This window comes from Hippocampus zosterae, chromosome 3 (assembly GCF_025434085.1).
Source record: "Hippocampus zosterae strain Florida chromosome 3, ASM2543408v3, whole genome shotgun sequence".
In the NCBI taxonomy this organism is placed as follows: domain Eukaryota; kingdom Metazoa; phylum Chordata; class Actinopteri; order Syngnathiformes; family Syngnathidae; genus Hippocampus; species Hippocampus zosterae.
In genome coordinates this window covers 14,620,923-14,646,933 of record NC_067453.1, presented here as the reverse complement: position 1 = coordinate 14,646,933, position 26,011 = coordinate 14,620,923, and the positions used below count along the sequence as shown (strand labels likewise).

The 26,011-nt window shown below is 41.8% G+C and overlaps 1 protein-coding gene across 7 annotated transcripts in view; it reads left to right on the top strand.

Annotated features, from left to right (window-relative positions):
• LOC127598079 (membrane-associated guanylate kinase, WW and PDZ domain-containing protein 2-like) overlaps window positions 1-26,011 on the top strand; it is a 149,308-nt gene that overhangs the window by 53,837 nt on the left and 69,460 nt on the right. For all 7 annotated transcript variants that reach the window (XM_052061605.1, XM_052061602.1, XM_052061603.1 and 4 more), the window contains exons 3-4: window positions 12,110-12,229; window positions 24,626-24,850. In XM_052061605.1, the coding sequence (XP_051917565.1) occupies window positions 12,110-12,229; window positions 24,626-24,850 (345 nt within the window). The remainder of the gene's footprint in view (window positions 1-12,109; window positions 12,230-24,625; window positions 24,851-26,011) is intronic.

Below are 26,011 nucleotides of genomic sequence, written 5' to 3'. Positions count from 1 at the left end.
GTGTATAAGGATAAGGTTTTGCTGCTGCTTCTTGTTTGATAGTTGAATTTCCAGTTTCAGTTTGTCTCATAGCAATCGGTGGCCGATCCAGAATTCAACCCCGCCCAAGGTTCGTGTTGCTGAGGTGCTTTTGGTTTTGCTGCCATGTGACGATATAGTCCCACAGGAGCCAATGCTTGGACTGGGTTGTGCAACCATAATGTTATCTGTTTCTTCTTCCGAGGAAAGATGACATTAGTGAAGTTAAAAAAAAAGTTGATGAGAAATTGGTGTTCAAATTATAGAGAGATCAGTCTTGGCCTATGGTGTTTACTTTCCCTGTTTCATGAGTGCTGATTATCTCCGTTCCACAGATTGGCATCGGTGCCGACTCGGACATTGAAGTCACCCATGAGGACAATTTTATCTGGCTTAGGCACTCGATAGGGCAGCATCAAAGCATTCATCCAAAGCATCTTTGATGTTGTTGGTTTTTTTTGCATAGACCCCCGACCCCCCCCCCCACACACACACACACGCATGCCACACTAAGCGCTTTGCATGTGCATAAGCCATTTGAACATTTATTCAACCTTGATACCTTCCAGTAAACGCTTTCTGTAGATGTGTGTGCATCGTCGAAACACCACCGTTGCCTCGCGTCAGCATTGCGGACTAATAAAGGAGCATCTCGCCTGATCAGGCTTGATTTGCTCAGGAAAACCCTAAGTGGGAGAGGGGTGGCCGCGGGGTGGAAACAGGACGTGATCAATGTCATCCTGAGACACAGATGGGAGTGCTCAACTTTTGTTTATGTGTGCTTTTAATCAGAATGCAATTAAGCGAGTGCAAGGTTGAACCAATATATTTTGCATGCCGTGATTGGTTGAAACAAGTGAAGTCGCCTCTCAGAGTTGATTTTTATCATTTGATTACCTCCACAAAGAAGGTTATTCTTCCACTGCGTTAACTTTTTAATTCTACATAATCCCCGATTCATCACGGGAGTCACCTTGCAGACCTACACGCATGAGCTGAAAATCTGCGACACAGAAAGCCTATGTGAACAACTAAAACCCTTTTCTTTATAATTTAAGCCATGAGTGTCAAACTCCAAACCACATTTTTTTGTCCTACCAAAGCAAATAAAGTGTCTACCTTTGTCTTTATTACATTATAGCTGAAAAATGTCTCCTAAACTTTCAGTCAATAGCATTTTTTTCTATTCCAATCATTAAATTGCGCTTCTCCACCTTGGGTACTCAAAGCGCTCTACGCTGTTATCACATTCACATACTGATGACATCGGGAGCAACTGGAGGTTCAGCATCCCTTGCTCAAGGACACTTTGACATGGTTGCAACGGTCGGGGGATCGAACCACCAACCTCTGTGTTGGGAAACGACCACTCTGCCACTGAGCCATGCAAACGTACTCTTCCCAAGCAGCGACAGAGTTGTATCCGAGGACATCCAATGCGACAAGGCCATATTTTTGTACTGGCTGCATGATATGTGTTGACAGGAGCCACTTCACTTGCACTTGTCTTTTAGTGGATAACACAACATCTCCATAAAGACTTTAATGACTGTCTGTCCTCTGCAAAGATGTTCATAAGCCCCACTCAGTTGTTTTCCTCCAGCAGCTTGTAAAACAAGAGACAGTGCATCCTTTTTGGTGCGACTGACCTGGCTTGATTCTGCGCTTGTTCTGACCCATACTGATAATCAAGCCCAATTTGAGCATTTTTATAATTTTGAAACTTCGCTTTCTGAATCGATTTCTACCTGGCTTTGTACACTTTCCGTAGTGAGCCCTGCTCTTGTTGTCCTTGAAGCGACGTCGTACTTCTGGGTTTGACGCTTGTCAGAATCTCACTTGGGGGAAACGATTACTTTGTCGAATTTGCGAAATAGAAATGATGTTTTCAATGCTTTATTTAGTACAATTTGTTTAATTAATTGTGACATTAATTTTTTTTTTCATTCGGGATTTTCTAAAATGGGTTCACACTTTACCTTTATATCAAACAAAGCATGGCTTTTGTGTGGTCGCTGGCTTCACCAAAATTGTCAGGGAGCATTTATTTTCTATAACTCGGTAAGATGGTGGTCTTCCACTAACACTTGCAATTCTATCACTTCAAATCATTCAGGTCATCCTGCGCTTCCGTTACTTCCTCCCAAATTTTCCAGAATGAAAACCATCATCGTTACCCAATCCTAGAGCGAAATCGGTATGTGCGTAGTCAACTCCGCTGTAGAACTTTGCAGAGACGAAATGATCACTGTTGCTCCAAACCGAAGACAATAACATACCATTAGCTCTCTTGGCTCTAAACTGAGGATCGACCGACCTCACAGCCGTACCTCACACTTTCGCTGACAGTATCCATGGTTCGACCATCCTCCGGCCCAGAGTGTCATTCATACTGGGGAAGAGACACGCAACGAGCCATAGCGGGCCCCTGTGGACCTCTCTCTCTCACCCCCAGCCCCTACACTGCCACCTGAGTGATAGCTGCCAACCTAAACACGGTGATGTGAATCACTCCAAGCTAACCATGCATGAGCTTGGAGGGTTGTCGGAGTAATTGATTGATGCAGTGCACAGCAGGTAGAAAGAGACCTGCTGTGACTGAAAATATAACCTCTCCAGCCAGTAGTGGTTGTATAGGAAACAAATTAATCTTCTGAAAACGAGAGGTTGTTGTGGGTACTTTTTGTAAATTTAAAAGCCTCGTGGAATGAAAAGTGGATCTGGCTATTTCAGTGGATGTTAATTTGTAAAACTGTTTTTTTTTTGTCCTTTTCTCAAGAGCGTTAACTGAGCCGTGTGGGACACTGGAAGACATTGGAAAAGGATCTAAGGCCTAAACCTAGGCTGAAATTGATTCATTTATCTGAAAGAGTGATGTTGGCTATCCGTTGTAATGCGACGAAAGTGTAATGCGAGACTGCTATCTAACATCTCTGCACACGACGCAGAGTGTGCAGTAAACCTTAACATTTTAGTTTTTAGCTGACAAAATAGTGACTCTACTTCGCTCTTGAAAAGGTGAATCTTTGACTCCTTCCTCCATTGCTGTTCATGGACACGTGAGTGTGTCAACGCGCTCAAAACGTTCTCGTCATTCACGCCGAGGGAAATGCAAATTTGAATACCCCCACATTGCATTTCACTGTTTTCAAGCTATCAATACCAGAGTTTGCCTTTCATAAGTGTTCTTTTATGTATCGTTATTTGTTTATTCATTCATTCATCTTCCGTACCGCTTGATCCTCACTAGGGTCGCGGGGGGTGCTGGAGCCCATCCCAGCCGTCTCCGGGCAGTAGGCGGGGGACACCCTGAATCGGTTGCCAGCCAATCGCAGGGCACACATAGACCAACAACCATCCACGCTCACACTCACACCTAGGGACAATTTAGAGTGTTCAATCAGCCTGCCATGCATATTTTTGGAATGTGGGAGGAAACCAGAGCACCCGGAGAAAACCCACGCAGGCCCGGGGAGAACATGCAAACTCCACACAGGGAGGCCGGAGCTGGATTCGAACCCGGTATCTCTGCACTGTGAAGCCACGTGCTAACCACTGGACTACCGGGCCGCCCCGTTATTTGTTTAGGGAGTACTATTTTCTTGTTTTTGTGCTTTTTACAGTCTTTGTTATTAATGTATGGTTTCATTGCTTGTTGCATGAATTATTTTTGCTCCATGTCGAGCACTTTGTATACAGCGCTGGTTGTTTTGGAATGCTCTATAAAGACAGCAGAGTTGAGTTGAGAATTCATTTTGCAAATTGAGCCCCTACGCTCCTCTTTTAAACTACTGCTATTATTAAATATAAAACACAGTACAGTAAGCACTGTAAGTATATGTTGTATCTTTTTATTGTTGTTTCAAGACAATGTAGCGGCAAGAGTAGCACTCTGTTGCAAATAAAGAAATGCAGCTCAATCTGTTGGATCTGTTCACGCAAAGTCGTCATCACCGTCTTAGATTGGAGGACGGCTTTGTGCCACAAAATGTTTCTTTTTGGATGCAGTCAAAATTCTCCACTGCTTGTGTGTCTAGCTCGTTGCCATGGCAATAGCATGTTGCCAAGCCGTGGCGTGTTTTTGTGGCAGCAGACGCTCCAGTCGAAACCGCCGCCATGCTGAGAGTGTGCTTCTGAGTGTCATTGAGGAAGCGTGCGTGCTCTCGCATTCCACGGCTCGTTTTGCTGCAGACCTGCTGTCACACTTCACATCTGCTGGCCGAGGGTGGAAGAAACAGGAGGCATGAGTAGATTTTGTTTGGATGCGATCCTGATATAAACAAGAATTGAAGTCCATTCATTATTTATTCATCTTTTTTATAGTATTAGTCATCGGTGAGTGGTGCATTTGATACCAGGGCTTTCAGCGACTTAATATAATTTCTAATACCACCAGAATCACGTTGCAATGACAGAAACCACCAAATACTATTAAAAAAAAAACATGTGACAACATGCAACTGTGCACGTTTGACCGACAGGGGCAAACGCACTAAACGGCTGAACGCCCGCAAATGCAAAAATACTGCAAAGCAATCCTCAAAAGACAAATACACACGCAAATTAAAAACACATAAAATAACTGCAAAAGAAAAAAAACGCCGCAAGTAAGAAACACTTCAAACGGCCAAACTCTGCAAACGCAGGAATAATGCAAATAAAAAACATAAACACGCATGCAGGGGAACAAAACACAAACGCAATGTCTCATGTCTGTTCATCAATGAAATGAAATAGAAACAAGTGAGTGCGTTGTGATTTTTGGGACAGCCTTTAGTTTAAGCTACATTGGTCAACATGACTTATTATGAACAACCTGTGCATATTTGATCGAGATCTGATTGGATAAAAAAAAAATATATATATATATTTTATATATCCAATATATATATATATTGGGCCCACATGTACTGGAAGCAAAGCAGCCAAGAGAAACACTCCAAAATGAAGAGAATTGGCCATTAGGAATGCATTAATACAGTTACATGGAACAACTAGATGTTAGAATTTCAATTGTCAGATATCTGGTGCTTCTGATCGTGTTGAGGGCAGCAGAGAAGACCTTGCTGACTACCAATATAATGCAGTACTATTAGGTGGTTAGGGTCGCAAGTGATCTGGGCTGAGTTTGGGCAAAAAGTGAAGTCTGCCCTGGTCTGCTTGACGGCCAATCGCAGCACACCTTGATCAACGCTCACCCACTCTCATTCATGTTCACACTAATGGGCAAATTAAGAGTTTTGAATGATCCTGTTTTTGGAATGTGTGAGGGGATCGAATGACTTGAAGAAAACCCACACAAGCCGAGGGAGTACGTACATGCAACCTCAAAACGGGAGGCTGTGCAAAACCAGGACCTCTTATCTATGAGGCATGTATTTAACCACTAGATCACTGTGCTGCCTTAAGATGGATCCAGATTTTGCACACGGCCTTGAAAATATCCAAGCAACTGCGTCTTCTGACCACCTTCCCCCACACCTTTTATTATGATAATCTGTCCATCGATAGTCTATTTTTAGCACCACCCTCCGCGCTGCATCCCGCCACCACTTCCTCCATTCGCCAGCTTCCTGTCTTAATTATACAAACATTCCTCAGGCGTGAACAATTTCGCTTTGAGTTGGAGGCGCTATGAGCTGAACCAATAGTGCTCTTGGTCTTCAGTCTTCAGCTGGCCCTCTCTATTATTCAGTAAAAAGTCTTTGTCCTGCCCCAAATCTGGCGCCCGAGCAGAGTTATTTCAGTATGTCAGCTACTTTGGCTTCACTTCCAAATGGAATTTCCGTGTTCGGTTTTTGCGTTCCCTCTTATTCACACACATGCACTCCTACTTGTTTTAATTTGAACGTCCTCCCCTCCCAACTTCCAGCCGAAGTGGCAGCTCCGCCACTTATACAATTCGCCTGAGTGTGTACCCATTCCGGTGGCGGGAAGTAGAAAAGTACTTTGTTCCTGTACTTAACTAAAATGTTGAAATATCTGTACCTTATTTGAGTATTTTGTTTCCTGGCGGCTGTCCATGACATGGCTTTTTTGACACGGTGTAAAAAAATGGTTTAGATCCTGATTGGTTGTGATTTTAGTCTTGGAAAAAAAACTCACCATGGTTTGGGGCTGTTTTATTTCTGTTGGAATTGGAGCATTAGAGAAGTTGGAAGGAATTATGAAATATCAGTTTGAAATATCAGTCAGACCAAACCTTCGGGCTTCTTCTAGAAAGCAAAACATATATATATTATATTACACCCAACTGTAATTCTACATAAGCGAAGTGTGTGAGTAATTTGGCCACCTCTGGCCCACTGACTGTCACCTCTGAGAGTTTGGGCTAAGTAGTTCTTGGTAAGCGCAGACGTTTTCCTGTATTAGCGAGAGAATGACATTCAATCAATAGTCAGCTGCACTTTTAGCTCAGGTGGGTCTCTCAGTGCAGTCTGCAGCCATTTTTGTGCAAGTCACTTGAAGCTCTGTATACTTGCTTGCGTGATTTGTGGAAGAAAAAGAAATCAGTGAGCTGATTCGAGTCACTCAGCCCCAATGCCACATCAATTATGAAATATTATCATTTTGGGTCTTGAGCTGGGAGTTTTTCAAGGTAAGAAAATGAATGCGATAAGTCAAACACAAAACATGTTTTGTTTTACTTTTATGGACAGTGGGATTTGCATAGAAAATGGTGAATTAGTACACATGATTCAATGTGACATATTTGCACGCATATGAAGTAATTCGGACACAATGTAAAGGAAAAAAAAATAGAATGATGCAAATGAAGCTTCAATGTTCCCGTCATAAATTTGTTGGCAGGAAAAGAAAGACAACACTTTTCAGACTTAACTCTCGTAAAATTGCAACTTTATTCTAAATGTAAAATTATTATCTTGTAAAAGTACAGCACTGTTGTAATACAATTACAAGTGTAGTCTTTTAAAATTCTTTAATATTATGATATCGCTCTGATTCTGACAATTCTTGTAAAATTACTATAACAGTCACAGTTTTTATAACATTTCCATTTATCTTCAAACATTTACAATAATTTCGATTGAGTTAAATTCCTACTTCATTCTAATATTACGCCTTTTCTCAAGTACAGACTGTATTTTACGATCAGTTGTGATGATGTCTCTTGAAGGACCAAGAATATTTTTTGTTGGTCTCCGAATTTTGAGAACTGCGTGGCAATTTACCCCCGTTAGCTAAACTGTTGCAGCGGCTAGTAAAATACATGGTGCCACAGAAGTTTCTCTCAACAGATTAAGATTCGGGGTCAGGGAGAATCGTTTTTTAAAAAATTGCATTTTCATTCAAAGTCACATCCAAATGTTTTGTCTTTCTATCTTGGCATGTGTGCACACAGAATCAGTGGGATGGGAGGCCACGGACGGGTCATCAGTATTCCGGCAGGCTCTGCCTCCCGTGGTGTGGGCAGCAGAATAATTTGATTGTGATCGTTCGGATCGATTGCTGTGCTCCGCGGAAGGCGGACTGCCGAGAAGCATGTCCCCTTCAAGATCCATTTTTATTTTCTACGAGGAACGCGCTAAACTTTAATGTACTCGGCTCCATTGCCCCGATATTACAGCGGCCTTCATAAAGGCATTTTCATGTGGCACAAAAAAAGAATAGTGCAGCATGGAAGAAAAAAGCAGAAACATCTACTCGAGAATGTTGAATTTGTTTTATGTCCCGGGGGATGAATTTGCAGCAGCAGAAGAGTGAATAAAGTGAAACAACTAGAAATCATAAAGATGCAAAACATGCAAATGTAGGGGCAGTTTTATCAGAACCAAATAATTCGTGGACATCTGGAGGCTTTTATGAAGGCTCGACAATGTGCCTAGCCAGTGGTCTACCTCTACTTGATCCGATTGGCCCAAATAGATGTGACACAAAGAGCCTTCAACCAATCATTCTTCAGGCTTTTTTTTTGTTAATAGCTTGTCCTTTTCTAAGCAGTTTTTCATTGCTCTTTAACATGTGGATCTGTGACATTCGGTCAAATGCAACATATTGCCCGTTGTTCTTGATGGATGGAGAAAAGTGATTCACACTATTGTGTTTCAATAATTTTGTCCACATGAATCTGAAATGAAAATGTTTGTGTTATCTTGCTGTGCTTTGATCACGTGTGGATAAGTGCCGGCTCAGTCGGTACAAGAGCTATGATGTAAGAAGCAAACACACACACACACACACACACACACACACAAACTCAAAGCTAGAGGTGGTAAAAGAATAGATTGACTCCTTAACTTGTAAAGATAAAGTAAAAAAGTACAATCGCAGACATGTACTTAAGTACATTTTTCTGTCCATTATCCATATACATTTGCCATTTCAATTAAAAAAAAACTGCACACGGAATAGTTTCCTCCCCTTTTTTCTTTTTTTTTTTACTACGTGTCCATACTGAGGAGGGGAAAAATATTGCTATCTTCTGTATCTAATTGAATGCCCATTTACCATCATTTGAGCAGTGATAACAGTAACCCTACTCTAATATGATGACAGGTGGGTAGAGTCGCCAAAAATTGCACTGAAGAACAGTACTGTTACTTTAGAATACTAGGATCCGAGTAAAAGTAAATGGTAATCCTCCAAATAATTCCTTAAGTAAGAGTAAATAAGAGAAACTACTTGAGTACTGACCAACTGGTGAGTAACTGGTTATTTATTTTTTCATCAGAGCAAAAACAAAAATGAAGTATGCGCAAATTCAACCATTGTCCAACAACAACTTAGTATCTAAAAACTATAAATACAATCTTTATAATATAAAATGTACAAAATGAGAATGGAATTTGTTATTTTTGCTTTCTTCATAAAAGCTTCATCAATGACGTTGAGCTCATGCTTTTTGTGAAATTCTACTTTTATTAAGCCAGCTACTCCTTCAGCTTGTTGGAGTGAATCAGAAAAAATATCAACCAAGCTACAAGGAATTTATTCATCAAAATTTGAGTCATCACCAGAAAAGGCTAGTTGAATATTTTGTGACCTAGACATTTAAAATCAACAATACTGTGCATGCATAGTGTTTAACAGAAAACAAATATTTGCTTTATTCACCAAAATAACTGAATGAAGAGGCTTCCTGTTGACCAATTTTAGTGATGAAGTTTAGGCATTTTAGTTGCTCTGTGTGTGTGTGCGTGTGCGTGTGTGTGTGTGTGTGCGTGTCCGACAACTTACCAGAACGTGCTTTCCCAAGCTTTTGTAGCCTGAAATTTCCACGAATAGTCCAACAAAGACAGCTTATTATTACGTGTGAACTTTTATTTTTTCATATGCTTAATTGTAATTAGCAAATGAACATTGGCTTAATGTTAGGCAGAGTGTCTTCTTGAAACTCAATAGTTGCATGCTGGTGCATCCTTCACTTCTACGGCCAGACTTGACAGAAATGGGTCATTTTAATCACTTTCAGTCATGTGGCTGGCTGGCTCTGCTTGATTGGTGAAATGGCATCAAACGTCAGATTGGTGACCAGCGCCAGGGCAGGAAGACACCCATAAAACACTGAAAGTTAATCACGCAAGCAATAAATTAGTAAATAGGTCCACATAAAAGTACTGAACATTAGGAAGTCTCTATTTTTCTCATTAAAAAAACACATTAGTAAAATTTGGGTGGTGTTTGGGGTCAACTGGAACAAATTAGAGACATTTACAATAATTTCAATTGGAATGGATGATTTGTGACGGTAGCCCAAAATAGTCTGCTTAAGAATAGTAACAAAGTATGTACTTGGTGACTTCCCATCACTGACACATACACACAACATACAAAAGGTCTGCTCCATTACACCCGCCCACAAACATGCATGATGCCACACACGCCAAACCTTGTGTCATCGCATCCCCTTGGCATTAGCGGCCAGGGCTTCGCTTCTGACTATGCACGCATAGCCTGGCCCCCAGTGGATTTTCCATGCTTTCATTTGGACTTCACTGAGCTCAAAGTGGACTTGGCCGAAGCGCAAACACAAGCACCTCATTAAACCCAAAACTGCCATTAAGGCCCATCACAGAGCCCCGCTGATGGAGCTCTCCGGAGCGTTGGCAGCCTCTAATTGCTCTAAGCCTAAATGCCTCCACGTTACTGTTGTGTGCACAATATGTGCTGTGTCAGGAGCTTTGAGTTATGCTTGATTTAAAAAAAAAATTAAAAGAGAATGTACCCAGTTGTTGGAGCCACATCGTGGATTAAAATGGGTTTCTACTGTATACAGGCAAGATGTAATTTAGAGTTTGTGCGCCTTCATTTTTGAGCCACATTGAGCTGTAACATGACAAGCAGTGCTCAGGTCTCGTGGAGAGTAAGTAGAGAGCCAAGACTCATTGTTTCCATTGAGCAGACAATATGCAATGTGCCCATTTGTATTGTTTCTGTTTGTATGCATTGCTAATATTTACAATATTCCTTGACATGTGAGTTTTATGTGCTACGTGACCAAGCTGGTCATGCAAAACACTCATACCGTATTTAAAATGATCTTCTCCCATTGGAATGGAAGGAAATGCTGTTATTCCATTTTAGCCTTGTACAAAAAAAAAAACAAAGTTTGTGCACTTGAAAAAATAGCACTCCATAATGTTGTACTTTTCTAAAAACATACAGCAATAATAGTATTAAATACAATTTATAGTAATGCCAGAGATGATGTGAAAGACAATTGTAAATAGCACTGCAATTTATCCATTTTGTGTTTATATTGCACTTAATTGAACGGTGTTTGTTGTTTTTTTTTCTTCTACCTTCTTTCTACCTACATTCTTGCTGCTGGAGGCTGTAAATTTCCCCAGTGTGGGACAAATAAAGGATATCTTGATCTTGTAATGAAACAATTTTTGTCACATTAGACAAGTTGAATAATGGTCATTCTCTTGTGACCGCCTTGTACATATCAATATCAGATAATAATTTTTACTCCTCAAATCCTCTCTCAGCTCATCAGTGCGTCATTAATATTAGTGATTCTATGAATGTGACCACAGCTAGAATGTCAGTGTACGTGTTGTCGCTGCACTGGTTGTTTTCAATTCATTTTTAAAAGGGTTTAAGCGCTGCAACATCAATGCTAAATAGCATTTGGATTAGATTCGCAGATTGAAGGCTAAACTGTGGTTGGAATAAACACATGTGTACTGTACTTCTCTTTGTTTTATGTTGAGTTCAATAATAAACCTGAATTGGAAGTAGCAATAAGCCACTTGAAGACTCTTTTTTTTGAAGAATTGTTCACTATTTGCCAAAATGCTGCCATTGTGAAAGGAATGGAATTCACTGCCACCCGAACAAAAATCATCCAATTGATGGCTTTTATTTTGAAAATCCCATGAGTCATGTCACTAGTATCTTAACGTTGCAAATTCTAATAAGTGCATTGAAGACTGAACTGTCCTTGTATGTGAATTGTTGTTTTGTCTTAATGCCTCTCAATGGTGTTTTGTGTTACAATGTATGATAGTATTAAGCGGGCGGACTTTGTTTATCACATCGTTTGGTGAAACCTTTTGTTGTTTAAATATTCATCCTTCTCCATCTTGCCTATTCCCACTCTTGTCTTATTTGGAGAACTTTAACTGATAGCAAGTGCTTAAGAATACTTTAGAAATTGTGTTTTAATAAGTTTACAGTGTGTAAAATTAACCACAACAATTAATTTAAAAAAAAACACGTTCTACAGAAATGGTCTCTTTATCATTATTATTTACCTCTTGCACTTGCGTCTGGATGGTGTGACCGCAATAATTGGGGTTCACCGAGGTAGCTGCGAGTTGGAGCTCTCTCTCTCTCTCTCTCTCTCTCTCTCTCTCTCTCTCTCTCTCTCTCTCTCTCTCTCTCTCTCTCTCTCTCTCTCTCTCTCTCTCTCTCTCTCTCTCTCTCTCTCTCTCTCTCTGGCACTCTCTCTGGCACTCACTCCCAATTGTGTGATTGACTGACGTTGGCACGAAGACTTCTGACTGAGTTTGTGTTGCTACTTGTGGTTCCACTGCCTTCCTGCCTTTTCTTCTTCTCAAGAGGCTCTCCTGACCCGTCCATCTTCTCTTTCCTGTGTGTGTGTGTCTCTCTCTCTGTACAGGTACAACCAGGCAGCCCAAGGAGGGGGAGGTGCCAGGGGTGGACTACAACTTTGTGACTGTGGAACGTTTTATGGAATTGGAGCAAAGCGGAGCCTTACTAGAGAGCGGAACCTATGAAGGTGAGTGTCAGGGAAACGTTGTGTTATAATGTAAGTTATCCATGACTCTCTCTCTCTCTCTCTCGCTATATATATAATATATATATATATATATATATATATATATATATATATATATATAGGGCGGCCCGGTAGTCCACTGGTTAGCACGTGGGCTTCACAGTGCAGAGGTACCGGGTTCGATTCCGGCTCCGGCCTCCCTGTGTGGAGTTTGCATGTTCTCCCCGGGCCTGCGTGGGTTTTCTCCGGTTTCCTCCCACATTGCAAAAATATGCATGGCAGGCTGATTGAACACTCTAAATTGTCCCTAGGTGTGAGTGTGAGTGCGAATGGTTGTTCGTCTCTGTGTGCCCTGCGATTGGTTGGCAACCGATTCAGGGTGTCCCCCGCCTACTGCCCGGAGACAGCTCGGATAGGCTCCAGCAACCCCCGCGACCCTAGTGAGGATCAAGCGGTTAGGAAGATGAATGAATGAATGAATGAATATATATATATATATATATATTAGAGCTGTCAGTTTAGCGCGTTTTTATTGGCATTAATTTAAATGAATTGTAACGGGATTAAGTTTTTTCTCGCGAGATTAACGCGGTACACGTCACAAGCGGATGTTACGTTGCTCTATAAATACACCAGAACAAAACAACAAGCGCGCTGCAGAAGTCCACGCCCATGTCTGTTTTGCCAGCCACGGCAGCACGAGACACCGAAAACGGATACTTAAAGAGTTTATGAATGGAAAGTTTACTTTTAAAAAGTTGCCCGATTGCTCCACTGACAAGACCAAAGTTATCTGTTCTTCTCTCTCTCTGTATCATACAGGTATACGATGTATGCCACTGACACGATTGTTACTTGTTTGAAACTATTTTGTGTGGAAGGTTAGAGTGTTCTGCGTCCATATAAATAGAGCGGGTTTAAATCTACTTTAAATAGAGCGGGTGGAGCTTGGAGTGTTTGTCTGACAGTGGTAGCGACCTAGCGAAAATAAAACGTCTCCAGTGTTGTCATCGAACCAAGTGTAGTCATTCGAAATGAGGTCTATACAAAAACTGTAGAGAGACTTCCGCACAAGAAGGACCAACACAATCAACATAGCCTGACTGTGTTAGGGGGAGTGACCCCCCCTCCCTTTCAGAATGGTTTGCCCCAGCAGCACGGGGGAAGTGAGTGTGCTTTTTTGTACGGCGGGCAGTTTTGAATACAGCGGCACATAATGAACACTGGTGTCCGGTGTCTCGTTATTCTTCAACAAACATACAGAAACAGACTGCTGTGTTCAAAGTAAACTTGAAAAAAACGAAGTATGCAACCATGGTTTAAATCCACTATAGGCCGAGTACCAGTTTACCTTAGATGTGCACTTTATAATGTTATATTGCTCTGTTTTGATTTGATTAAAAAAAAGCTGTTAAAGCAGCTGTTGTGTGACAAAATATTGTTTTCACTGTTGTTGATGGACAGTAATATTGTGTGAGAGATTATGTGTGAGTAACTGCTCCAAGTGAAAAATGTTCATGTAAAATTGAAAATCGAAATTGTTATTTCAGTAAATATTTGCATTTGGCACATAGAAAACTGATTCATGATTCCATGTTGATGAGAGCATTAAAATGGGGGAAAAATAGGACAAAAAATGTAAAAGGAAATTCAGAAACTATAAAAAATGTGTGAGTAATCACGATTAATTTTTTAGTCCATTTGAGTTAATTATGACAGTTGCATTTTTAATTAGATTAAATATTTTAATCGTTTGACAGCTCTAATATATATATATATATATATATATATATATATATATATATATATATAATATATATATGTGCCACATCGGTTTCCCTCAGAGGCTGGTTATGAGTGTGAAACCAAATAAATGTATAATCGCATCATCATATAATTACATATCAGCACTGTTGGGCAGAATGCTCCAAAATTACTACTTTTTAGGAAAAAAAATCTGTCCGTCTTGCTTGAATTACCAAACACCACATTGTTCAGATTGTGTATAAAAACCTTGTAATGCTACCACATAAATGCTGCGCATAAGCATTTACACAACAGCATCCCCAAATCATGTCCAATAAGTAATTTAATCCGCTTAAAAATCATTAATCAGGCCTCCAGACTAATATTTTACTCGGAGCACAGTAGTCCCAAGTGTTGGAAGAAAATTTAGGGGCACACACGGTAAAATGACTTGCAAAGTAAATATTCACAATTGCCTTATTTTTAGTAATGATTAATACTTGCAGGAACTAAAATGCTTTCAATTCACATTCTACTGTGCACATTTTGACACCACATAACCCCAGAATGTAAGTCATACTGCTTGAATAGTAAAAATGTCAAGCTAATGTTTTGATCGCCGGTGCACGTTTTCTCACCAAAGTTCGCCTTCCGCACATGTTTGTGGGTGTCAACAGAATGTGTAATTCTTGCCTAACTAAGGTGCAGGCAACATTGTTTCTGTTCCCACTCAATGACAGTATAAATGTGAGACTGAACAGTCTATATACACACACACACACACACACACATACATACATACATACATACATATACATATACATATACATATACATATATATGTGTGTGTGTATGTATGTATGTAAGCGGCTGGATAGCTCAGTTGGTAAGGCATCGGTTTGGCATACGGGAGACGGTGGTTCGAATCCCGCTTGGGGCAAAAATGAGCACATAACACCATCCAGTGTGGGTCCTTGGGCAAGATCCTTCACGCTAATGCCTACCTCATACAATGATGAGAGACAATAAAACGAATGACATGCCGGCTCAGACGTCGACCGGCCAAACAAGGTCTGCGTCAGGTGCTGGGGAACCAGAGCACCTTGATGAAAAATAATAATAATAATAATAATACATTTTATTTGTGGGCGAAAAATGGGCTACTGGAACAAAACGGAGATGCGATAACATGGCTCTGTTGGAATGCTACTACTCAAGCAACCCTAGTCAGAGGGGTTACATGCAGAGAATGTGGGCTAAATGGTTACTTCGAAACCCACAGTCACGGTTGACCGCGAAACAACTAGTAGCTCAGTGTTCCACAAACGGCAACTGCTGTCACAACTTGAGATTGATGAGGTACAACGCAGGTTCCATGGTGAAGGGCCCCAGGATGCCAGATCAGAGGAGGAGGTCATACAAGAGATTGGGAGGCAAGCCCCAATGAATGCAGATGATGAGATTGGGTGGGATCTGAGCGAGGCAGCAACTGACCTGAAAGCTAAGATCATGGCGAGAATGAAAGCTGGGCAACCTAGAAACCGATTACAACGGCTATGTGAAGTACCATCTGAAAGTCTCATAGAAAGTGTGAATGCAGCACTGAGGGCGATCCCTACCGTAACGATCACAGAAACCAATGAGCTGATATACGCTTCAGCATCAGTGATCCTGGAGACTCTGGGCTATAAGAGCAACCATGGAAGCCATGAGATACGTTACCCACCATGGAAAAGACGGTTGGAGGCTAAGATCAAGGCGGCCCGGAAAGATGTGAGTCAATTGACGGAGGCCCAGAGAGGTGTGATGAAAAGGCCGATACCCGAGAGGTACATCCAGATGACCATACCTGAAGCACTCGAAACTGCCAAACAAAGGCTCCAAGCCTTGTCCAGTCGCCTAAAGCGGTACACGAAAGAGAATGAGGCCAGAAGAATAAACAGGCTGTTCGCAACACAACCTGCGAAAGTGTACGCTCAGTGGCAGGGTCCTAACAACAGAGCTGACCCACCAAGACTGGAAACTGAAAGGTACTGGAAAGGCATATGGGAGAAGGAGGTTGCACATAACAGCAGTGCACAATGGCTGGTGACCCTGAGAGAGGAACACAGCAACCTCCCTGAACAGAACCCAGTTACCATAACAGTGGCAGACATACAGGAAAGAGTCTCAGATATGAAGAGATATGAAGAACTGGACAGCACCAGGCCCGGACATGGTCCACACTTACTGGCTAAGGAAACTCACAGCGCTCCATGAGCGCCTAGCAGTACAAATGAACCAGCTGGTGAGGGATGGGACTCACCCAGAATGGCTAACCGAAGGGCGAACGATCCTGATCATGAAGGATCCCTCGAAGGGTGCAGCCCCATCCAACTATCAGCCAATAACCTGCCTCTCCACAACATGGAAGCTCATGTCAGGCATCATTGCGGCTAAGATAAGTGGTCACATGGATCAATACATGAACGAAGCACAGAAGGGCATTGGTAGAGATACCAGAGGAGCCAAACATCAGCTCCTGGTTAACAGAACAGTCGCACAAGACTGCAGGTCCCGACGTACCAACCTGTGCACAGCTTGGATTGATTACAAGAAAGCCTATGACTCGATGCCACATACATGGATCACTGAATGCTTGGAGTTGTATAAGGTGAACAGGACCCTAATCGCCTTCGTTGCGAACTCGATGAGGATGTGGAAAACCACACTTGAAGCCAATGGCAAGCCACTTACCCAAGTGTCCCTCAAATGTGGCATATACCAAGGTGATGCACTCTCGCCACTGCTGTTCTGCATAGGACTGACCCCCCTAAGCCAAGTAATCCAAGACAGGCTATGGATACCGCCTCAGAAATGGAGCTACAATCAGTCACCTCCTCTACATGGATGACATAAAGCTGTATGCTAAGAGCGAAAGGGACATAGATTCCCTGATCCACACAACCAGGATCTACAGCAGCGACATCGGGATATCATTCGGGCTTGAGAAATGTAGTCGGATGGTGACTAAGAGAGGAAGGGTAGTCCGCACTGAAGGGGTCTCACTCCCTGAAGGAACAATAGCAGACATTGAGGACAGCTACAAGTACCTTGGTATACCACAAGCCAATGGCAACCTCGAACTGGCAACAAGGAAAGCGGCTACGGCCAAATACCTCCAGCGAGTGAGGCAAGTCCTAAGAAGCCAGCTCAATGGCAAGAATAAGACCCGGGCAATAAACAGCTATGCCCTGCCAGTGATCAGATACCCTGCAGGAATAATAAGGTGGCCAAAGGAAGAGATTCAGACCACGGACGTTAAGACCCGAAAGCTCCTAACCATGCATGGAGGGTTCCATCCCAAATCCAGCACCCTGAGACTGTACGCAAGCCGAAAGGATGGAGGCCGGGGACTAGTGAGTGTGAGAGCCACTGTCCAGGATGAAACATCCTAGCTCCATGAATACATCAAGGAGAAGGCTCCAACGGATGACGTACTCAGAGAATGTCTCAGACAATGGGGAACACAAGATGAGGCGCTGGAAGAGGGACCATCATGGGAGGACAAGCCCCTACACGGGATGTACCACCGGACCATAACTGAAGTGGCTGATCTCAAGAAGTCCTATCAGTGGCTAGAGAGGGCTGGCCTGAAGGACAGCACAGAGTCACTCATCCTGACTGCTCAGGAGCAGGCCTTGAGCACCAGAGCCATCGAGGCCCAGATAATACCACACCAGACAAGACCCAAGGTGTAGGTTGTGCAAAGAGGCACCTGAGACGATCCAACACATAACTGCAGGGTGTAAGATTCTGGCAGGGAAAGCCTACATGGAACGCCATAACCAGGTGGCTGGCATAGTCTACCGAAACATCTGTGCGGAGTATGGACTGGAAACCCCAAGGTCAAAATGGGAAACGCCTCCGAAGGTTGTGGAGAATGACCGAGCGAAGATCCTGTGGGACTTCCAGATCCAGACTGACAAGATGGTAATGGCGAACCAACCAGATATCGTGATCATAGATAAAGGGCAGAGGAAAGCCGTTGTAGTGGATGTAGCGGTCCCAAGTGATGGAAACATCAGGAAGAAGGAACATGAGAAACTCGAGAAATACCAAGGTCTCAGAGAGGAGCTGGAGAGAGCCTGGAAGGTAAAGGTGACAGTCGTGCCTGTGGTGGTCGGAGCACTCGGGGCAGTGACCCCCAAACTAGATGAGTGGTTGCAATAGATCCCGGGAACAACATCGGACATCTCAGTCCAGAAATGTGCAGTGCTGGGAACAGCAAGGATACTGCGCAGAACCCTCAAGCTTCCTGGCCTCTGGTAGAGGACCCGAGCTGAATGAGGGATGGACACCACCCGAGGGGTGAGATGAGGATTTTTTTTTTTTTTTTTTTTTTTTTATGTGTGTGTGTATGTGTGCTCTGATGAGAATGAATGACTGGCGACCAGTCCAGGATTGGTCTCATCTGCTACACCACTGTAGATTTACTGGGGAGAAAATAGGCACTGATCATCCTCTTGACTATTATTTGTTGTCACGAGCCATGCAGGGTCCGGGCGGTGGCGCTGTAAGAAACGGCACTGGGCCCCAATGTTCATAGTATGATACTTGAGGTTTTGATGATGATTTCACATTTAGCGTCTTTATAGTGTACAGTTGCATTCATGGATAATGGCTAGGACTATGTATTAATCTCACTAAAATTAAGGCATTGCATTTGCCCACATAAATATTAATGCTTCAAAGAATGAAAAATGATTGAAATATTTACTGTGCTGTGTGTGTCATTCCAACAGTACACAAGCACAATGTAGATTAATAATAGTATTTTATTTCACTTAAAGGCAGCAATAACCAAACTTTTTAGTACCGCTGACATGTAAACATTGACCCCTATTTTCGTTCCGCGTGTAAGTCTAGCTAGCGCTAATGGGTGAAGTTTTCTTTCTTTTGATATTTTGCTCGACTTTGCGGCGGTAGATAATGAGGCGCTTGCGCCTTTGTGAGCCATTGTGGGATGGAATTTAGTGTTTACAGGATATATCCAACCTATCAATTTTATTGTCTCAGTGAAGTACTCAGACTTTTCATCTTGAGGTGACATAATACAACACATCTCCAGTGGAGTTTTATGACACTTCTCAGACACTTCAAATTTCCAAAAGAGTTTTCTGATTTGTTCTCAAGCCATTTTCAACACTTTAACTTGGTTCAACATCATTTGCAAAAAGGACATTTAATACCAGTGTAATTGGTGATGGAGATGTAGAAGTACATTGCGTGCGTGTGTCTTGTGTGTTTTGCTATGCTGCAAGCGATACATGTACAGATGGAGGGGGCTTGCTGGTTCATTTGTCCAATAGCTTTGTGGACATGTGTGCTGGAACAAAGCCTTAACACACACACACACACACACACACACACACGTGCTTCTCAGGAGGCATGCTCTGATTGCTCTCTGCAGTCCATTGTGTCTTTTTGGACAGCTGTGTATTGAGTCATTTTCGTGGTAAATATGTCAAATTTGATCTTGAAAGACTTGTCAAGGACAAAACAATGGTTAAAGGTCTTCAACAGTTCCTGGAGCAAAACATTCAACAATGTGGTTTTTATGCCATTTTTGTCTACGTCCATGCGATCAAATAGCGTATCTATCTATCTATCTATCTATCTATCTATCTATCTATCTATCTATCTATCTATCTATCTATCTATCTATCTATCTATCTATCTATCTATCTATCTATCTATCTATCTATCTATCTATCTATCTAACTATCTAACTATCTAACTATCTAACTATCTAACTATCTAACTATCTAACTATCTAACTATCTAACTGCCTACCTGTCTGTCTGTCTCTTTCTTTCTTTCTCTCCATCTCTATCTCTAAATTTTCTATATCTATGATCTGTATGAAAAATTAGGCTTTTACAAACACAGTCAGAGAGCTATTTATTCACTGATTGAAAAACATCCTTCCTCTCACACAACAATGTGGACTTTTGTGCGAAACAAGAAAAGACAAGGAAACGCAAAGAAAGTCTTGTTTGAGGTAGAGTGGAGGAATGTCCATGAAGAATTGAACGATAACATCCACGTGGCCTTTCCCTCCCACCATCTCGACCTCATTCTGATAAACATGCTGAAAATTAAATTTGTCTTCCAGTGGAACACAAACTGAGTGCTCGCTTGCTTCCTCCTATGCTAACATTTAAACAAGGGCTGAGAGCATTGGCGGCTTTCACAGTAAGCGGGTAAGAAAGCCCAAAGGAATGACATATGACCATTTAATATGATCAACAAAGCCATTTAGTGAACCTCATTCATCGCGGCTAATATGTTCCAGACCTACCAGCAGTATATGAAAATCCGCCGCAGACTATTAGAGAGACCAGAAGAACAAAATATTTCTTTACACCTCTCCCACGCACTTTAAGCATTTTTAGCGTCTGTTTTCAGTTTAGCAAATAAGAGTGCAAGCGTGGTTGCTTCTACACCAAAATGTTCTACCAAACAGTTTCATGTAAAGTCTGCTAGCTTCATGCTAACCACCTCATTCCTAGGCCCCATGAACGTAAATTATGCGTGCCACATCCAGTATGAAACGTGAAACAAAATCCATGATAACAAAGCCCCAAACCGCTCCATCCCGTGTCTGATAGAAAGCCACGCACATAACTGTTTTACGATGAGAGCTCTCAGGAATATGGTTGATAATGTGTTTTTCAGTAGAACACAAATCAGCATTGCTCCTACAACATTGTAAAGATTCAAATTGGTCAGACTTAAGTTTTTTTTTCCAGGTACAAGATGCCGTTCGACTGATTTCTTCGCTATGCTGTTTATTGCCATTATTAGCTGAAGTTCACTGTCAAATTAAACACAAAACAAAAATCAGTACACATGGTTTATTTAAAACAAACACATACATTTGTCTTATTTGAAAGTCTGCTTGCTTAATGGGTGGTCCGGTGATCGGGTGATTAGCGCGTCGACCTCACAGTGCAGCAGTACCGGGTTCAATTCCAGCTCCAGCCTTCCTGTGTGGAGTTTGCATGTTCAACCTGTGCCTGTGTGGGTTTTCTCCGGGTAGTCCGGTTACCTCCCACATTCCAAAAACAGGCATGGCAAGCTGATTGAACACTCTAAATCAGGGGTGGGCAAACTACGGCCCGCGGGCCGGATCCGCCGAAGATTTTTGCACAATTAAGGTTTGATTGCATTCATTTCGTTTGGACTTGTAATGACAGGTATTTTAACACCAGGTGGCGCAGTTACTTCAAGTTGCAGAGCACAGGGAGGGAGGGTAATACGAAGAAAGAGGGAGAGAGTAATGACCATGGAAGGGAAAGTGATATGTATCTGATTAAACGAAGCGGGTAACAAAGTGCGAAACATTCAGGAGACGCTTGGAGTCGGAAAGACTCAAATCTATGAGACTTTCAAAAACAAGGAAGCGATTCTTACTCAGTCTGATTCTGGCAATTTCCATGCTCAGAGTGAATTGCTTGTGGCCGAGTAAATGAACATTTCCTAGAATGGTTTGATTGTTATCATGTTAAAAACTTTCCGCAAACTGGACCGCTAATAAGAGTCGGAGAGCAGTCAAATGTATAGAGCGTGAACAACAGGGGGCTCAGTACACATCCTTAAGGAGAACCGGTGCTGAGTGTGATGGTGGAGGAGAATGTTACATTATTACTGGCATACAAAGACATTGTGCTATCATCTTTATTTTCTATTTCTATTTCTAACTTTTGGCCCGGCCCTCCAGAATATTTTCTGCTTCTCATTTGGCCCCCCCGGGAAAATAATTGCCCACCCCTGCTCTAAATTGTCCCCAGGTGTGAGTGCGTTGACATGAATGGTTGTTCTTCTCTGTGTACCCTGCGATTGGCTGGCAAGCAATTCAGGGTGTCCCTCGCCTACCGCCCGAAGACAGCTGGGATAGGCTCCAGCATGCCCCACAACCCTTGTGAGGATAAACCGGATCAGAAAATGGATGGGTGGATCGATGCTTGCTTAATGCTAACACACAAATACTATTCATGTTGCAAGAACCCTTTCAGCAATGGTAAAGCAACACAAGTAGACAGACAATCTATCAATACTGGCAGGCATATTCTTTACCGTCTGTGAAAAACTATGAATATTGTATCGATATTACTACTGAGCAGGTCCTGAGCATTTCTCTGTCTCTTCTTCTATTAAACTGCCCTTTTTCGAGGAGATCCCAGTGCTGCCTGTCCTGTTGTGGCACAACGTGGCACTCAACTCTAAATACAGACTTGCCTGTGTCCAGTAAAATCACATTAAAAAATAGGATTGCTTAAAAATTGGTCACAAACAGGCAACCGAAAGAGCGTAGAAACATATGATAGCAGATCTTTGATAGGGTTAGCAGCGGGCTGTCCGGTGAGCATGCAGTGAGCAATTTCTCATTTTCCACCAGATAATTAACCATTTTTTTTCAGCGTCTTTGAATGCAACAGCAGGTTTTCTGCTCCCCAACAAATGCTGCTGCTTTGCCCCAAGGGACAGTCAGGCTTCAAAGCAGGTGTGCGAGAGCAGGCTGAGTCGTCATTGTGGTGTGTGCGTGCGTGTGTGACTGCGTGTTTTCGGGGGTAAGGAGCAGATGTGGTACAAAGGCTGGAGGCCTCTGATGTTCATCGCTGTGCGGTCGGAAGCTGTCGGTCTGTGGTAATATTTCATTTCACGTGCCATGCCGTGGCGACTTCACAGGATAAATAATAAATGATACAACAGGGGAAGTATACATTCAGCAGTTGTGATCCAGCTTTTAGTCATTCATAAGAAATACATTTTTGTTTTAGTTGAATGACTTATTTTTCGACATGGTGTAAGCTTCAATGTTAACAAAACTACCTTTTTTTTTGTTTTGTTTTTTTACTGTTGTAATAATGGATGACTCATATTTATGGACAACTGGAAGCACACGTTACGCATGCGCATGTTTTCTTTTCGTATTATTACTATCATAGTGCACGGCCGCAGAAACTGCTGCAAGTGGGGCTGCACCGGGGTTAACACGCTTTTCTTTAGTAAGCAGCTTTTTTATGTATGATCGCTCTACAAAATTTACACTGGTGTAAGATATATCGCAACAAAATACGTCGGTGCAGCACCGATGCAAGTGTGTGCCGTGTGAACACCCCTAATGTTCCAATTTTACAACAGTAACATTGTAATTAGAGCTGTCAGTTTAGTGCGGTTTTTATTGCCATTAATTTAAATGAATTTTAACGGGATACATTTTTTTTCTCGCGAGATTAACGCGGCACACGCCACAAGCGGATGTTACGTTGCTCTATAAATACACCAGAACAAAACAACAAGCGCGCTGCAGAAGTCCACGCCCATGTCTGTTTTGCCAGCCAAGGCAGCACGAGACACCGAAAACGGATACTTAAAGAGTTTATGAATGGAAAGTTTACTTTTAAAAAGTTGCCCGATTGCTCCACTGACAAGACCAAAGTTATCTGTTCTTCTCTCTCTCTCTGTATCGTACAGGTATACAATGTATGCCACTGACACGATTGTTACTAGTTTGGAACTATTTTGTGTGGAAGGTTACAGTGTTCTGCGTTCATATAAATAGAGCGGGTGGAGCTTCTCTGTTTGTCTGACAGTGGTAGCGACCTAGCGAAAATAAAACGTCTCCGGTGTTGTCATCGAACCAAGTGTAGTCATTCGAAATAAGGTCTACACAAAAACTGTAGAGAGACTTCCGCACAAGAAGGACCAACACAATCAACATAGCCTGTGTTAGGGGGAGTGACCCCCCCCCCCCCCCACCCCACACACACACCTTTCAGAATGGTTTGCCCCAGCAGCACGGGGGAAGTGCGTGCGCTTTTTTGTACGGCTGGCAGTTTTGAATACAGCAGCACTTAATGAACGCTGGTGTCCGGTGTCTCGTTATTCTTCAACAAACATACAGAAACAGACTGCTGTGTTCAAAGTAAACTTGAGAAAAACGAAGTATGCAACCATGGTTTAAATCTACTATAGGCTGAGTACTACTTTACCTTAGATGTGCACTTTATAATGTTATATTGCTCTGTTTTGATTTTATAAAAAAAAAGCTGTTAAAGCAGCTGTTGTGTGACAAAATATTGTTTTCATTGTTGTTGATGGAGAGTAATATTGTGTGAGAGATTATGTGTGAATAACTGCTCCAAGTGAAAAATGTTCACATAAAATTGAAAATCGAAATTGTTATTTCAGTAAATATTTGCATTTGGCACATAGAAAACTGATTCCTGATTCCATGTTGATGAGAGCATTAAAATGGGGGAAAATAGGACAAAAAATGTAAAAGGAAATTCAGAAACGATAAAAAATGTGTGAGTAATCACATTTAATTTTTTAGTCCATTTGAGGTAATTATGATAGTTGCATTTTTAATTAGATTAAATATTTTAATCGTTTGACAGCTCTTGTAATATAACAAGAAAGTGTCAAGTTGTAATGTTGCAGAAACAGTGTTGGAATTCATAAATGAATGATAGTTATTTTAAGATAAACAATTGTACATTTAACATGCAGCCTCTCAATGAATTGCTTCATTATATGAACTTGATTATATGACATACAAATGATTGAACTATTTGCGTGTCTCTCTGTGGTCCTCATTAGATAACTTCTACGGCACACCCAAACCACCAGCAGAGCCGTCCCCAGCAGCCCCTCCTCTTAATGTGAGTGAGGCCTTGCTGCCCGGAGCCCGGCCCAGCGCCCAGGGCAAGAGGAAGAGGAACCAGTCGGTCAGCAACATGGAGCAGCGCGCCAGCCTGGAGCCGCCAGAGGAGGAGGAAGAGGAGAGCCCCGTCGTCAATGGCAACGGAGTGGCCATCACGCCAGGTACGATGACGCAACAGATCCCAGATTATGATACAGTGAAACCCCCGTTTACTGCCAAGGTTGTGTTTCAGAAGCACCTACGAGACCCCCCCCCCACCCCCCCACACAGCCCAAAAAAGAAAATAATATATATATTTAGATAGAGAGAGAGCGTGAGAGAGAAAATGGACATATGTATTGCTTGAGGTTCTCACTCTCTTTCACTCAAGAATAAAAGAATCTTGAAACTATAACATCACTTTGCAGGAACAAAACAAACTCACTCACACACGTCTCCGAATAAGAGGACAAGTGTGCTTGCATCCAGCTTTTTATTTGTCATTCCCAGTTGAGGTTTCCTGTAACACTGACACATGAGATAAACAGAATTAAACGTTGTGGGTGTGGTTGTTACAATTGTATTATTGTCGATATTTTATGTTCCGTTGTACTTTTATTTTATGTGAAATGTTCTGTAAAGTTCCTTTTTACAGCTGCAGCTGTTAAGAAAGCACTACATAGGTAAAGACGTGTTACTGTATTGTTTATTGAAATATCAAAATTTCCAACCACACCATGTAATTTCATAGCATTAAAAGGCCGCGAGCTTAATGCTATCATGTCATGTGAAATGCCATAGACGGGCAAACAGAAATTAGCAGACATGCTACCATAATTGAAATCAAAATAAATAAATAAATAGAAATGCTCCTTTCACACATGGATTAGCAACGCATACAAAGAACACATTACACACAGACATATTACCTCTCCTTATTCTTCTTATTCTTATTTTCAAAAATAATACCAAGAAAGTCTACAAAAGACATTTAAAAAAACATTTTACTTGTTTTCTTTTACCTAGCCTGTACAGGAAATTTTTCAATTTTTACTTCGACTGTAATCTTGTTATTTTAAACTGTGTTTACTTACAGTTAATGTAAAAATAATACTGATGATGATAATACGCGATAAAATGTCAAAGTAGGCTGCATGTGAAGGAAATATGATCAATGTACATATAATATTTGATTCAGCTCTTGTATTGGCTCGTACAACTCTGCCCATGTGTGCCTGATGAAGCATCCAGTGCCATAAGCATCATTTCTACATTTTCTTTTTCTGTTAGCACGGAAAATATTTCACAGCATCAAATTAAGGCAGAGAGTAGATTCTTTTTGG